The sequence below is a fragment of the Lygodium microphyllum genome, chromosome 27 (genome assembly GCF_053477565.2).
Source record: "Lygodium microphyllum isolate KBCC chromosome 27, Lygodium_microphyllum_v1.1.10, whole genome shotgun sequence".
NCBI lineage: Eukaryota > Viridiplantae > Streptophyta > Polypodiopsida > Schizaeales > Lygodiaceae > Lygodium > Lygodium microphyllum.
Genome location: NC_141161.1, coordinates 116282988 through 116298957, shown reverse-complemented (window position 1 = coordinate 116298957; position 15970 = coordinate 116282988). Strand labels below are relative to the sequence as shown.

General features: G+C 41.2%; 1 protein-coding gene across 1 annotated transcript; it reads left to right on the top strand.

Moving 5' to 3' along the window:
• Positions 1-6532: 6532 nt before the first annotated feature.
• LOC148012740 (putative germin-like protein 9-2) lies at positions 6533-7159 on the top strand. Its single transcript, XM_087669212.1, has one exon. The coding sequence runs from the start codon at positions 6533-6535 to the stop codon at positions 7157-7159; it is 627 nt and encodes a 208-aa protein (XP_087525338.1).
• Positions 7160-15970: the final 8811 nt, after the last annotated feature.

Below are 15970 nucleotides of genomic sequence, written 5' to 3'. Positions count from 1 at the left end.
TGATGGAAGAGAGCATTGCGACATCATGGATGTTACTGAGGGAGTAGTTGATGTTTAAGAGCGTGCCTCATTAGCCTTGAAGAATTTCAAGGTAGGTCTTTGTAAGTCTTAACCTTTAAGCCTTAATGGGTAAGGGTAGGATAAGCATCACAAGAGAGAGAGAGAGAGTTCTTTCATTTCTACTAGAAAAGTGAGAAATAAGGAGGACATAATTTCTTGATATTGATGAAGGTGATTTGGCAAGGCACTTAAAGAAAAGAGAGAGAACTTTATATTTTTGAACTAGTGGATATGGAAATTGTCTAACAGACAAGGAGATACTGCTTGGTGTTGTCGATGATGATGCCTTCTTTAATAGATGCATATGCCATCACTTTGATGTTGACATGTCCACCAATAATCTTGCTCTAATACTCCTTGATGTTGTTTGATGATGATGCGTTCTTGGGTAGACGTTGTCGAAGGGTTTGTGAAAGCAATGTTGCAACCACAGAGGACCTTGACTGATTTCAGGATAGAAGATCAATCATACATATAAGCAAGATGAGAAATTGATGTCAAGTCTCTATTTTTATTTCTGTCAATAACTGAAGACGAATAGAAAGCCAATTTAGCTTACAGTGGCAACCTCCACAACGTTCATGTTTACGCTCCAACAACTCTTCAAAAGACTGATGAGACAAGTATTTTTTTAAGCTTAATAACTCCCTCTTTTACATCAGAAGAGCTGAACTCTGTTATGACTGATGATCTTTTGATCCAGACAAGTAATTATTATCTATGTTTAAATCCACAACTTCACGTAGTTTCTGAGAATTCTGAACCAAATCTAAGACAACAATTCTGTATGTCTCAGCCCTCAGAATAGTTGCAGCAGTAATAAAGTTGTTTTTTTGCATTTTGAATGAAATGCTTGTTTATGATAGTCAATATATCATCTACTCTAGCAAATACAGCTTCAATGCGAGCAAAAGGGATCACACCCAATCAACCAAAGTATGATACTAGATTTGATGCTTGCACAGTATGGTGATCCTGCCCACCCAATCGAGATGAACCATATGTTTGTGGTAACAAACAATATGCCATAAGAAAACAAATAATCTGGGCTGCTAGTCTGTTAGCACACCTGCCCAGTTATGCCAAGCAAGATCAGAACAAACTTCCGCAAATTCTCCACTTCATCAGTAATTCCCAAACAACCTGAGAGAGTACACCGTGTTGCACGCCAGTTGCCTTGTTAGAAACTCGGTTATAATGTGCTTGGTCCTAGAAGGTCAATGTAAGCATTACTCTATCTCAATTTCTGATGATGTGATAGTGCTCAGAGAAGCGGATTGATCAAACTTTCCTGACAAAAACCGTAGCTTTGTGGTTGATGAGATTAAGGAGCGCTGGCGGAAGGTAAAGCAATGTTGTTTGATAGATTTTTCAGCGCAAGCCACTGTATCTTGAGGCGAGCTTTGAAGCAGCTTCTCTTCAGAGGAAAATCAAACATTTCTGACAAAATCGCAGCATGGGTTTAGCTCCAGGGCATTGTTGTCGAGATCGGCATTCTGCAAGTTGTTTTGCATCTCAGAGTCCGCCATGAGCACATCATCGGCTCAACAGGGCCTGAGCAAAATGGCGATCAACAGAATCCAGACAATCCTCCATCCGAGTTCAATCCCGTTGTCATGGATGATCTTCAAAAGTAAGCCAAATGGTCCCATTAAATCGATGCCATTTAATGTCATGGAAAGTACTAAGTCAAACTACCAGATTCAATCTGTCGTCATCGACAATTTTCAAGTGAATCAAGTCCTGTTTATTTGTGGGTTATTGAATTCAAAGGGGCGGCAGGTACACTCTATGCCGATGAATTATTTCAGCTACAAATTGATTTTCCTGAACACTACCCCATTGAAGCTCCTCAGGTCATCTTTCTACCACCTGCGCCACTGCACCCTCACTCTTCCGCTATGGCCGTTCCAGCATCAATTACATCCCAATATCCTTAGAAGTTGCAGCAGGGTTATCTTCATCGAGCTCTCCGATGCACTCTCTTGATGGTTCTTCATCGTTTCCCCAGTCGATTCCCCTCTGTCGCTTGACAACAGTCGATCCTTCTGTTTTCCACCCTATCTAATTATTATTAGCTTTTGTTTTTCCATCTTCAGCTTCAAAGCTCTCGTCCTTCCATAGATGCCGAGATTCCCTCCCCTTGACTCAGAATAAAAATTCCCCATCTATCTCTGTCTAATTCGCATCCTTCTCCTTTTTCTCAGCGCTTTCCCCAGCATCCTTTCGTTCCTTCTTTCCCCCATTTTCTTCCGCGTCCCCTGTTCTTAATCCTTCCCCATTCAAAAATAGTGTTCTTTTTCTTTCCCCCAAAAAAGGCTCTTTCAAAAATAGTTCTCTTTTGCTTTTGCTTTTTCACGCCCCCTTTGTCCATCACATTCTTGATTTTCTTCCAATCAATTCCCAATCCTGTAATGTAAGACTTCTAGATAACACGCTGCCAATGCTTGTAATCAGCCTGAAAATAAGCTGGTGCTGCTTTGCCATATACTCCCTTCTGACCTCAAGACCCAGTTGAGCTCCAAAAGTAGCTTACCACCTTCAATATTCCAAGGTACTCTATACCACGTGCAATGGACGACATCATACACATTACTAGGAAACACAAGCCTTCCCATCACTGCAGAAATGGCAGGGATTCCATGCTCAAGGGCAAGCTGCACTTGAGCCTCATGTTCATCCTTCAGAGCAAAGGACATGGTCAGCACATCCTTCTCAAACATGAGTCCTCCAAAACTTGCAACACCGCATTCCAACAGCAAGTAATGGATCCAAAGTTGGCATTTGTAAGAAAAGCAGGCTTGAGGTTCCAAATTAGAAACTTTACTGAAAATTCACTGGTCTTCTTAAACTCCCTTGTCCATACCATTTGTATCTTCAGCATAAGCAAACAACTTGGGAAGCTCAGGAAAACCATACTCATTGCAGATCTAGAACCCATTCTCCTTCTAAATTGTTTATAACAAATATCAGATTCAATCCCAAACACCGCTAGTCTCTTCTGTGAAATTGAACATGAACCAACTGAAAGCAAAATGTTCAAGCAAAGCAAAGCACAACGTCTAAGTATGTACAAAGTAACAAATCACACACACAACTTTTGGGTGGTTTTCACACCTCGAATGCGTAGCAATACGACATCCACCCCCTCTAATCCTGCGCATCCTCCGGATGGGCCAACTACCCATGATCATTATCATCAAGTTCCACAACAGATCAATCTCTTCATTATGCATTTCTGGTATATCAACAAGATTATCTATCATATCATCTGTCTCTTCCATTGGAGTTTCTTCTCGTTGTTCTCTTGCAAATTCTTCCAATGCATAATCTTCATCATCTCTTTTCTTGAAAATCTTGATTCTTTTTCTAGCAATAGGCACTCTAAGCACTGTCCCATCCAATTCTGTCAGCTCATATGTTGCATTATCAAAGACATGTCTGACTATGTATGGCCCAAACCATCTTTTCACCATCTTCCGAAGTGCAATATGCTGATTTTCAAGGCTGCTATCAAAGACCAATACCCAATCTCCCTCTTCTATTGCTCTAGGCCGCAAGTGATGCCTGCTGTCAAGCATGTCCTTATTCCTTAGTCTAGCAACCTTCAACCTGTCAATAGCTAGCTGAATATCCTCAGGTCTTCTCTCCAACTATCGAATCCGAAGAGCTAAGAGCTCCTCTCTCGTCAAATCCTCCTGCCAAGGTAAAACTGACCAAGTCAAAGCACAAGTCTCAGTCGGCATAACAGGCTTCTGACCATATCATGCCTTATGTCAGCGCTCCACAAAGTATGCATTTCATATATTAATCATCTTCAAGCTCAAATAATAGCCCAAATTACAAAATATCATGCTTTAGCTTTTGAGTTTGCTTTTGTGCCAAATAGAGAATTAAAGCTAATGGCAAGAAGTCAGGCGTACCCAAATACAATGTCCAAATACAAATATCTAAATCGTGCGCCCATGCACATGGAAAAATAATAAATAAATATCAAGCGCCTTGATAAACAAGCGCGACAAAATATAGGCGCCATGCCTAAGGTATGCGCCCATCAAAATATTGACGATAAATTTGAATACACGCTATCTTCCAATGCTTTCCACTGCCACCTCTGCTATCTCTACACATCAACTGAAGCATTCACAATCGTTAGTAAAATAATACAATTAAACCGACAAAAGTGAATATGTAGCAGTCTTCAACTACATAAATAAATTGGTTAGAAATCATTCATAACCTTAATTTATCACGAGTGCGCACTCTAAACTCATAAAATTTTATTAATTAAATATGTATTTTGTGGAATCACCCGCTATGGAATCATCTATGTACACATAAAATTAACAAAACGCTTGAAAAGGATAGGCGTCCCCATCGACTTCTCGCACAAAGAATCCACTTTGTGTATGAGCCTCGGTAATAAAATCTTACAGAATCTACCGTAAAATCTCACGGAATCCACCGTGAAATATGCCTCTTGGCATCAGAACAACTATATTCAGAGTTCAAATGACGAAGTTATGATCCAAACAAGTTGCAAACAGGCATAGGGTAGAAAAAACAAAAATAGTGAAAAGCAGTAGAAAAGCAAAAGCCAAAAGCTGAAAGCATAAAGCCTAATGTGTGTGAGTGTAGATAGAAAACTATATAAGGATATGAGAGAGGAGAGTTAAGGGCCTTCCCCCTTGATTATAATTGTATTTTGTGAGAGAGGAGAGTGGAGGGTCGCATGCTAGAGTGAGCTCTTGTTATGCCAATTTGGAAGTTGGAGCTTTTGGGTGTCAAAGTGCCGAGCATCGGCTCAAGGTTGTTAAGGTATGACAATATATCTCACTCACATTCGGGTATTTTCGTTGTGTTGTGATTGTGTGATGCTCTACCCACATTCGGGTTTTTAGTTGTTTTGAGCTTCAAGAGGCATTGTGTTTTGTCTTGTTTTTATATGTGGCTTGTGGTGTATTATCGAATATTTGAAATTTTCAAGTTGTGTTGTGCATTCGACAAAGTCGATTACCCCAACCGGCACTCCTTAACGTCTCGTTATCGGGTTGTGAGTGAGGCTTGCTCTCGATCACCGCTTGCGTAACAACGTATGCCTTCACTTTGATATTGACATATCCACCAACCTTGCTTTGATACAAATGTTGAGGGCCTTCACCATGCAACAACAATTTATTAACCACTTTCTATAATATTTTTCCATGCTACGAAGTACATAAATTTCATGTATTTAATTGTGCATTTTAAAATAATAATTGTGTCTAACTCGACCTCATTATCTGCTCACCACAATACAAAACACATTAGTATCCTCATGTCTATTTGCTAGGCATAATGCAAATCAAGCAAGAAATAAGAAAAGTCCATAATAAATAACATCAACTTATTTCCATAGTAAGTTTTAGTAAAATGCCTTGATAAATATACTTCCCTGAAATTCTAATCCGTATTAATCAAAATTTGGCTAAATAATACTAATCAAATTAATATACTAACGCCTATCATTAATTAATTGAATCAATATTAACTAACTAATCAACTCCTAATGGAATTAGCTAACTACTAGATTACTAAACAATCAAATTAATACTAATTTAAATAATTAAGTACTTACTATACTTGAGTAATCGACTAATCAAATTAATTCAAGCATTATATGAATAATCACTCATCATATGAATTAATTCAACTGCAATTAAACTAACTACAATTAGTTGAACTAACTGCTATAATCGACAGATCTACTTGAAGTAACTGATTGAACTAATAATCGATAACTAACTAACTATAATCTATAATCCAACTCAATATGAACCTAACTAAATATAAATCAATACTTCAGGATAATTGATAATGTAACTAACTAACTAAACTAATACTCGATAACTAACTATAAACTATATTGACTATATACTAGTTATCAATAAATCACTATAAATAATCTAACGAACACTAACTCTAATCCATACTAGCTCTAATTGACAATCAAACTAATCTAACGAACACTAACTCTAATCGATATCAGCTTTGATTGACAATAAAACTGACTATAATCGATGGTAGCCAGATGATTAGACCATCATTCGTATGCAATTTTCTAGGAAAAATAGTACAAAGGTAGGCTGATCATATAAATATTATTACGATTAGGTCCGGAAAAACGCGTGGTTCCTATCAGGCTGCCAAGTGGCATCCCGTTAACTCCTTAGTCCGGTTAACCTATTCGTCCGGCGCGCTGAGAGGTTCAGGGCATCACGGCAGGGGAGGTGCCCTTCGCGTAGTATATATTGTCGATGAAAGAAGATAGTTCCTATCCCTCTGTGGCAGGACCTGCAGCTGCTGAAAGACATTTTCAGCAAGCAGTAACAATTGGCCGCGCGTCCTGCACGCCATCAGCATCGATCATCACACAATTAATATAACAAAGCTAGACTAGACTGCTGCTCCGCGGCTGTTATCGCTGTATGTTATGGCCAGCTGTAGAATCAGTTTGCTGATGCTCACGATCTGCGTATCGACAACATGGGTGGGGTTGGCGGTAGGCTCCGATCCAGAGGCCACGACGGACTTCGTGTTGCCAGCTGGCACCAGCCAACCCGACATAGATGGCAGCTTGTTCACGTTCAAAGGCTTCCGAGGTGGTGCCAACGCGTCGGCGGGCATGTTTAAGCCGGTGAAGGCCTTCCAGGACCAGTTCCCGGCAGTGACGGGGCTGGGCATCTCCGCCGCCTTCCTGGAGTTCCCGGCAGGCTCCCTAAACCCGCCGCATACGCACCCACGCGCCACGGAGCTCCTGTTCGTGCTAGACGGCACTCTGCTGGTGGGCCTGGTGGACACCTCCAACAAGATGTACAACCAGACTTTGCAGAAGGGCGACCTGTTCGTGTTCCCCAAAGGCCTCGTCCACTTCCAGATGAACCCTGCCAGCTACGGCCCCTCCGCCCATGCCCTGGCTTCCTTCAGTTCTGCTAACCCTGTCACCAACTCCCTCCCCGGCATCCTCTTCGGCTCCGGCATTCCCTCCTCCATTCTCGAGCAGGCCTTCCAGATCTCCTACTCCACCGTCTCCATGCTCCAGAGCCCCTTCCACAAGTGACTGATCGATTGGTATGTGCACTTACCGAATTGATTGCTCGGCCCACCGTGCTGAATACTGGTACTGATACTTAAATAGATCTTGATTTGATACGGAATAATCCACACCCAGTTTGATAATTTGTTGCTCCTGGGCGAGTGGTGCAGTTCCGACTGATCATACTCTGAAGCAACAATGAGACATTGTTCTGTCCGGCACACGATGCTATTGTTTTATTGATGCTATTGTTTCTTTGAAAATTTAGTAAGAAATGGGAAAGCTTCCTGAGTACGTCTTGGGTACGGACTATCTGCTTTACTCGATCATCAACGTCAGTGCGTACAACTTACTTACACTTTCTAGAATTTTGTTCAGTTCAGTCTAATAGATAGTGCTTACAATGGGCAAGCTATCAAGCAATGAAATGGCCGCGGTGGAGTCTCGACGTGTTAGGCATTTGGTCAAAATTTGGCTTTCCTTCCAATTTATTTTTTTGTTTCCACAAGTGATCTCTTGATCAAATTAGGTTTTAGACTTGGTTGTGGTGACGGTCAAGAAAAGTACATATCATGAGGTTTCAGATTAGAAATGTTGGTTGTGCTTTCTAAATTAGGTTTTGCACTTGATTTTATCGAGGTGTAAAAGTCTTTATCTTATAGGAGGTGTGGGTAGATGTGTTTGTAGCATTGGAAGTTCTATGTATATACTTATTAGAATTTGAATTAACAGCTGTTAAGGGGGACTATTGATGTGGATCCTTGACTAGATTGCCAATAGTATATTTCTATTTAGCTTCGTTGATATAATCAATAGTTGCATGAGGTTCTTGCTAATCCACCTTAAGTAATGGGGGCAATGCTAGGAGATATGCCAAGTCTCCCACTCTTTTGACAATCAGGCATGGCCCATAGAACTTGTAAGCTAACTTATTGTTGGACCCATCCTTAAGGGTGGCATATCTAGACTTGGGCACCTTCAAAAGCACAAAATCCCCTTCTTGAAACTCAATATCCCTTATTTTGTCATCAGCATAAAGCATCATTTGATCCTGAGTTTTCTTCAAGTTGCCTTTACACAGCTAAAGTAAGGCCTGCATGCTATCGAATTCCTCCTTGCTTTGTGGGTTTATTTTATCATTGAAGATAACCATGGGAAGGTGCACCTTATAGCCGTACAATGCCTCAAAGGGTGAAACTCCAATGCTAGAGTGTGTAGAGTTATTATAGGCAAACTCAGCCAAATGTGCTTTTAGAAATGCTAAGGCACGGGTTTACAACATGTTGGTATTTGAGGACTCAAAGGAGGACCTTGAGAATACACAAGCCTTTTATAATGACTATTGAAACGGATGATGCTGATGAAGAGTTTGGTCAAGAAGAGTTCTTTGACCCTGCTGACTCTTTTAGTTTTGACCCCAGTGGTTATGTATCACGAGATATGGGTAGAAAGAATGAACCACATGTTGAAATACATGCTGCCACTATTTATACCAAATCTATAGATGCTTGGATAGGATCTAGAAGCCCTAATGCATTGCGTATTAAGGGCCAAATTCATGGGAAGGATGTGTTTATACTTGTAGATAGTGGTAGCACTCATAGTTTCATTAATAGAGCAATCATGGACAAGCGGAAGTGTTTTCCCACTGATTTACAACAGCCATTAAAGGTGCAAGTTGCCAATGGGGATGAAGAAATTAGCACGCAACTATGCCCTGTTTTTCATATTCAGCTTGCTGAAAATTTTGGACAGCAATTGGATTTATTTGCATTTGGAAATGGGGCCTATAGATGTTGTCTTGGGTTGTGATTAGCTGAAAATTTTGGGCACTATAACTATGGAATTTTCCTTGCCGTATATGGAGTTTGTTAGTGTGGGACAACTCATTCACTTGCAGGAATTCAAAATAACAGTGCATTTCAGCTCATTACCAGTAAACAACACAAGAAAGAGTTCAAGAAACGGTCCCAAATCTTTGTATTGTAGTTAAATAAAGAAAATTCAGATTAGTCCACTAACACAGTAAAGAATTCAACATTGAGAATTTTTTAGAAGAGTACAAGGACCTCTTCCAAGTACCTACAACACTACCCCCTAATAGGGCGGTTCATCATCCCATAGATCTGGAGCCTCAATCAAAGCCCATGAACAAGCCACCTTACAGATTGTCTAGGTGTGAAAGGGAAGAAGTTGCCAAACAAGTCAAAGAATTACTGGACATGGGATTTATTGAGCCCAGTTCTTCACCATATGCTTCCCTTGTGTTATTGGTAAAAAAGAAGGATAAAACAATATTTCGGACTGATTGGGGGCTTTATCATTTCTTGGTTATGCCTTTCGGGTTAACTAATGCACCCGCCACATTTCAAAGCTTAATGAGCAAAATGCTTCAGCCCTTTCTTTTCAGATTTGTGTTGGTTTTCTTCGATGACATCCTCATCTATAGTAGATCACTGAAGGATCATCTTTGGCATATGAGGCAGGTGTTTGATGTATTGAGGCAGCATAGACTGTTTGCCAAGGAGACAAAATGTTCTTTCATGTAGATGGAAGTGGAATACTTGGGGCACATTATTAGTGAAGATGGAATTAGGGCTGATCCTAAGAAAGTGGAGTGTATAGAAGACTAGCGCACACGTGCAAATACCACTTCACTTAGAGGATCTCTTGGTCTCTCATCATTCTATCGCATATTCATTAGGCATTATGCCACTATTGCAGCTCCCTTGATGGATAGGCTTAAGAAAGAGGACTTTTTCTGGGATGCCATAGCTGATAAGAGCTTTAATTAGCTTAAGGAATTGCTTACCTCAGCACCCATTTTGGCTTGCCCAGATTTTTCGAAAGAATTCACCATTCAGTGTGATGCCAATGGTAGAGGCATAGGGGTTGTATTGTTACAGGAGCATGAGGTTATAGCGTTTGAGAGCCGCAAACTTGCTAAAAATGAGATGACCATGAATGTATATGACCAAGAAATGCTGGCTATCCTTCATGCCATTAAGAAATGGCACCACTACTTGTATGGCATCAAATTTATGGTTAAGAGCGACCATAGTGTCCTAAAGTATTTCCTCTCTCAGTCTAATCTTACCCCCAAACAATGCAGATGGGTAGCTACATTGCAGAACTATGACTTTGACATTACACATACGCGGGGAAAAGACAATGTAGTTGTTGATTCATTATCTAGAAAATGGGCTTGTAAAGTTTCGGCCATCATGGAAGTTCATAATGATTGGATAGAAGAGCTTCAAGAGGCCTATTTCTTAGATGTTGATTTCAACCACATTTTCCAAAAGTTACAGCAAGGGCATGTGGAAGAAAAATCTCCATATCAACTTTAAAACAGTCTCTTATGGTTCCAGTGCAGGATTGCCATCCCATACACTTCTCCATTCAAGCAAAAGATCATGCAAGAGATACATTCCTCATGTACAACTAGTCACTTGGGCATATTTAAAACCTATGACAAGATTTCTAAAAGCTTTCATTGGAAGGGCCTATGGAAGGATGTAAAAGATTTTGTCTTGAGCTGCATGTCATGTCAACAAAACAAGGACAACACCTTAAAACCAGCTAGTTTACTGCAGCCATTGCCTATGCCCAAAGGAAAATGGACACACATTACTATGGACTTCATAACCGGCCCACTGGTGACCAAGAAGGGATTGAACAACATCTATGTAGTTGTAGGCAGACTCACCAAGGCAGCCCATTTCATTCCTACAAAGACTCAATATAATGCTTCTCAAGTAGCCAACCAATTCATGGAACATGTTTTCAGATTACATGGCTTATTACAGATCATCGTGCATGACTCGAATGCTAAGTTCATGAGCAACTTTTGGCAAGTAGTTTTGAGCTCTATGGGCACTCAGTTAGCCCCTTCCACTGCTTACCATCCACAGACCAATGGCCAGACAGAGAGGGTTAACAAGTGGCTGGAAAATTACTTGAGGCATTTTTGTTATGATGTACAGAATGCTTGGGACTCATGTTGAGGCCAGATCAGCTGTGTACTCTCCCCGCACTTGAAATAAAGCCCTTTTTCCTTTCTTTCTTTATGCAAATCCATGGGTGGACGAAGCATTTTTATTTTTGTTGTCCCCTTGCCTATTATCCATTCTTGGGCTGTTTGTTGTCGTTAAATTACTTTGTGGTCTTGAGGCATTAAAAGTGGGGTATGTGGGGATCTTTCGATTGCTAAATGGCATGTTACCACCACCTTAACTTGCCCCAAACTATCGTGACCTTACAACACCTCTTTGCTATCCAAAATATGAATGCATAGGTCCTCTTTGTTGCCCAAACACTTGCTGAGATGCCCCTTTTTGCTGTCCATGCTAAAATGAAGCATCCCGGCCATACTTGCAAGAGTACCTCTCATCCAATTCAATAGCTTTGCACAAGGCCAATGGATTTTGAGCTAAAACATCAGCCGAGAGTTGGGGATCCAGTCCCGAACACATACTTTTGTAACTTGGCATCATCATTAATCGACTCAACATACATGGAAAGGTTGAGGAACTGATTTGTGTATTCTCTAATAACAGCAAGACCATCCTGTTCAAGGCCATACCATTGGCAGGCAAGCTTTTCTTTCTCCACTGGCAAGACAAGTACTTGCACCATGAGTGCCTTGAATGCTTCCCATGAGTTCACTCATTGATTTTATCTTTTCATGTACCTCCACCATGTATGTGCAAATCCTTCCAAGTGGATTGTTGCAAAATGGATCTTTTGGTCATCGCTACGAGGCAAGATGTCAAAATAATCCTCACGCTTAGAGAGCCACTCTTTGAATCCAGCTGGAGATGACGACTGACCATTGAATTTTGAGAAAATAATCTTGTCTCTCAGCTCTCTATCATGATTAGGTGGCTGTCCCATATATCCAAACTGAGGCTGATCCATGTGGCTGCCCAAAAATAAACCATTGTTAGAGCAATTTCTACCAAAAGATGGTTGAACTTGCATAGATGGCATGGGCCCTTGTGATGACTTAGAATTGCCCCTCATTGCATTGTTTATGGGCTCCTCTTGTCTATGTGAAGGCTCTCCTTGTTCAAAAGTGCTCTTAGGGATGCCCACTCTCCCCAGAATCCCTTGGAGTTCATATTTGCTGCATTCACTCATGGGCCCGTCACTCGTTTAACATGCATACCCAATCTATCCTCATGTTCCTTCCCTTTCATTTGGAATTCCATCCACTTAGTGAGCTGGGCAGCAAGGGTGTCCATAGTGGTCTTCATTTAACCAATGCCTTCCATCAATTCTCTATGCCTCTCAGCATGCCTTGTCTCATGTGAACTGAGGGTGTTATTGAGCACACTGAGGCTCCCCATGTCATGAGAGTAATCTTCATCTTCCACCTCAGTGTTATTTTCAGCCCTCAAGCTTTGTACATCTCTTATTTGTTGTTGGAGGTCATCATTTGCCTTAGTTTTTTCCTTATTCCCTGCCATGGTTAGATGCAGTCCCGTTAGATTACATGTCACTATTTTTCCCGTAAGTTGAGCTAGAAAGCTCCGATTGACCTAATTTTTTGTTCAAGTCAGAGCCAAGGATGCCCTCTTCAAAGTAAGCATAAGAACACTACTACAGGCTTAATACATAATATTCTGTAATAGCAAATCTGTGGCTGTATTATGCAGTCTTGCACCCGGTTTGAGAGCAGTAGGGGACTGTTTTGGCCTGTAAGGGATGGGTAGTGCCCAGCTAAAGTGTCAAACCGATTAGGGGGGTTGCTGAGGTCTGAAAACACTCTTTGGGGCCTACTCTTCATTGCTGGTACTCACTCTTTACCTCTATAAATGACTGAAAATGCCTACAGTACCTTGTAGGAATTCAAGTGAGCTCAAATATGATCCCCCATCTATTATATGACTGCAACCACTTCTCCCATAGCACCATACATTGCTTCAGCATGCATACACTTGGTCTACACCATAATATCATTTTTAAGCATGAAAATGAGCATTCCCATGACTGTATCACTCACATATGAGCATCATACATGCACAGTTTGTTGCATTCACTGTCATACTGCATACATGACTGCATGTGGCATTGATTCTCAATCATACATCATTGCAAGTACATCAGTGGTACATCAATATGCCATATACATCATTGTCATAATCCCAAGTACATAAATATGTCATAGACATCAATGGCATCATCATGACATGCGAATTCTCATTGTCCCCAAAATATCCCTGCACCTGCAAACAAGTTCGGGCTCCGTATCATCGGGAGGTAGGCAAAGTGACCTTAGAGCTCGGTTGTGCACCCCTTCAAGGTCTTTGATGGCAAGGGAGGGTCACCCCTCTTTTGTCTTGCAACCTCGCCTAGCATCAGGTTTTTTCCTCACCCGGAGTATACATGGTAGACATTTATTAATTAAACAATCAGCATGCTATGCATGGGAGATTGGAAGTAATTCTTTTCATGAAGTGCATGGAATTGATTTGAGAATAGGGAGAGGGATTACCAAGCAGTGACTCACTACCATTTTACCTCATTTACAATGGATTTTAGAGATTAGTTTATGCTCAAACAATCATCACAAGTCAAGAGATTAGGGTGAGGCAATCACTAAACAGTAGTGAGAATTTTCAGCATAGAATGGACCATTTATCAATGCAAGGAAGGCTAAGAGACGAGTGAAATTAAATTGGCAGCATATAAGCATTGAAATCTTCAATAAAATTCATGATTGACTACTTGAATCTCTCCCAACAATAGGCTTTTTTGGCTCAGCAATATGATAGAACTAAAAGAGAGTTCAAGAGTCAGTTACCTCTTTGATAATGAAGAAGGGTTGAGAATCAGTGGCCAATGTCCCAAGGTTGTTCTCCAATGCTCCAATTAGCTTCATGATGACAAGCTTCAGCCAAGAATTGAGTCTTCAAGCATGATTATTCAATGGAAGAAGGAGGGGTTGAACTTTAGTAGCTCCATGCATGCTTGAAGACCGTAGAAGAAGAATCTCCCAAAATTTAACCCCATAATGCCTTCCCATGCTCCAAACCGCTTTCAAATTGGTAGGCAAGCTCCATTGATAGCAAATACTCCAATCTTTAAGCCCCGGGACCCGATCTTGAAGAGAACTTGAAGAATTTCAAGGTTCTTCATCTATGGCTATGGCTGCCCCAAATGTCAGGCCTCCATTCTTGCTTCCATCTTCAAATACGGGCTCCTTGATGCTTGCTTCTTCAAAGATCCTTGTAGGCACAAGCTGTTGTGAGGTTCCATGGCAGTATTAGAAGATTCTTTCATCTCGACAGAGACTCACTTCTTCTTCCACATCTCCACAACCTTCTTTGCCCTCTGTTGTACCTCTTGATGCTTGTGACTCCTAATATGATTTACAAATTTCCCCACAGCACAACTCTTCAAAGCTATGAGATCTACATGCATCCTCTGAATGGCATGAAGCAGGAGCAAGAGAAGATTCTTAATTGGAGATTACTCAGGGACAAAGTCCATGTGCACCTTCCAGGCTCCTCCTCTTAAAGATTCAATGAGATGCCTCTGACAGGGCCTCATTGAATTCGTTGAATCAAGTGTGTTGCGAACCCCACAATCTTGTTTCGCAGGGGCTTGGATGGGATAATGGCCAATTCCACGGCAATCTTCTTGTTGGTCTTGAAATCCAAGGGTCATCCAGGAGTAATACTTCTCGATCATTTGCATGGAGGCCTTCTTCATGATCTTTGTTCTAATGCACCCAATGCTTGCAAGATGGAGATGGTTGCCGCACATCAAGTGCTTCCTAATGCCATCATTGATCCATTCATGCTGCATCATGTAGGCAAGCCTTTCCACAAAGGAAACATCAGCTAGGCCCCCTTCTTTACTCAAAACAAGATTAAGGCTCGAATCATATTGAAGAATCAGGGTTGGAGATGTGCAGTAGGAAAGTGAGGCACACCTTCCTATGGATCATCTAAAGCCAAGAAATACTCCTTTAGCCTCCCGTGCTCCCATCTCTCTCCCTTCCATCCTTCTCGAATTTAAAATTCTCCTTAATATGTGTTAGATGACTTGCAAAGATCGATCCCGTGGTGACTGAAGTAATTTTAGGTTGCTGCTGCTGATAAGTGGCCACCACAGACAACCATCCATCATCAATTATCAGGAAGCGTGGTGGTGCTCCACCTGTAGTTAAACTGTCTACTATGGTGACATCATTATAAAATGCATCCCATGTGCACCATCCAAACCAATCGAGGAAACTTGGCATCTTTTTCTCTTCTCGGTGCTAGAATGTCTGCAAATTCTCCTCAAGAGCCTCCACAGCATCAGTTATTACTTCAAAAGGATTGCTTCCTGAGTTCAGAGTTGCACGAAATGCATCTTCCAAGAGAGGCAGAAACACAATGACATAGACGGCAAGCCAGTGTATTTGGCCAAATTTCCACTACCAGCTACAAAAGTATCATCTCTGACTGATGTGGCACTTTTAGAGATGTTCTTTGATATTGCTGATTGTGACCCCCGAAGCCTTATGGTGGCGCTTGTTGTACCTTAAGACGGACATTCTCAATGCCTCCAGGAAGAGCACCATGCCCTTGAGAAGCCATCATAGAAGCTATAGGTACAAGTCCCAATGGGCCAGAAGGAGGACCAAGACCAGGTAGTCTTCATCCCCTTGTCAAATATGCATAGAGAAGTCAGTTGGGTCCTATAGATCACCTGGATCAAAACTCCCACTTTCCAAACATGATCACCACATCCCTGACTAGTCACTCAGCAATGCCTTGTTGAGTTACCTTCTTCCCAATCTCTGTCATGAAGCTCTTGTAAGATTGCAATGCTTCACAA

Coding starts and splice junctions, on each gene's coding strand:
- LOC148012740 (XM_087669212.1), top strand. CDS start 6,533: ATGGCCAGCTGTAGAATCAGTTTGCTGATGCTCACGATCTGCGTATCG.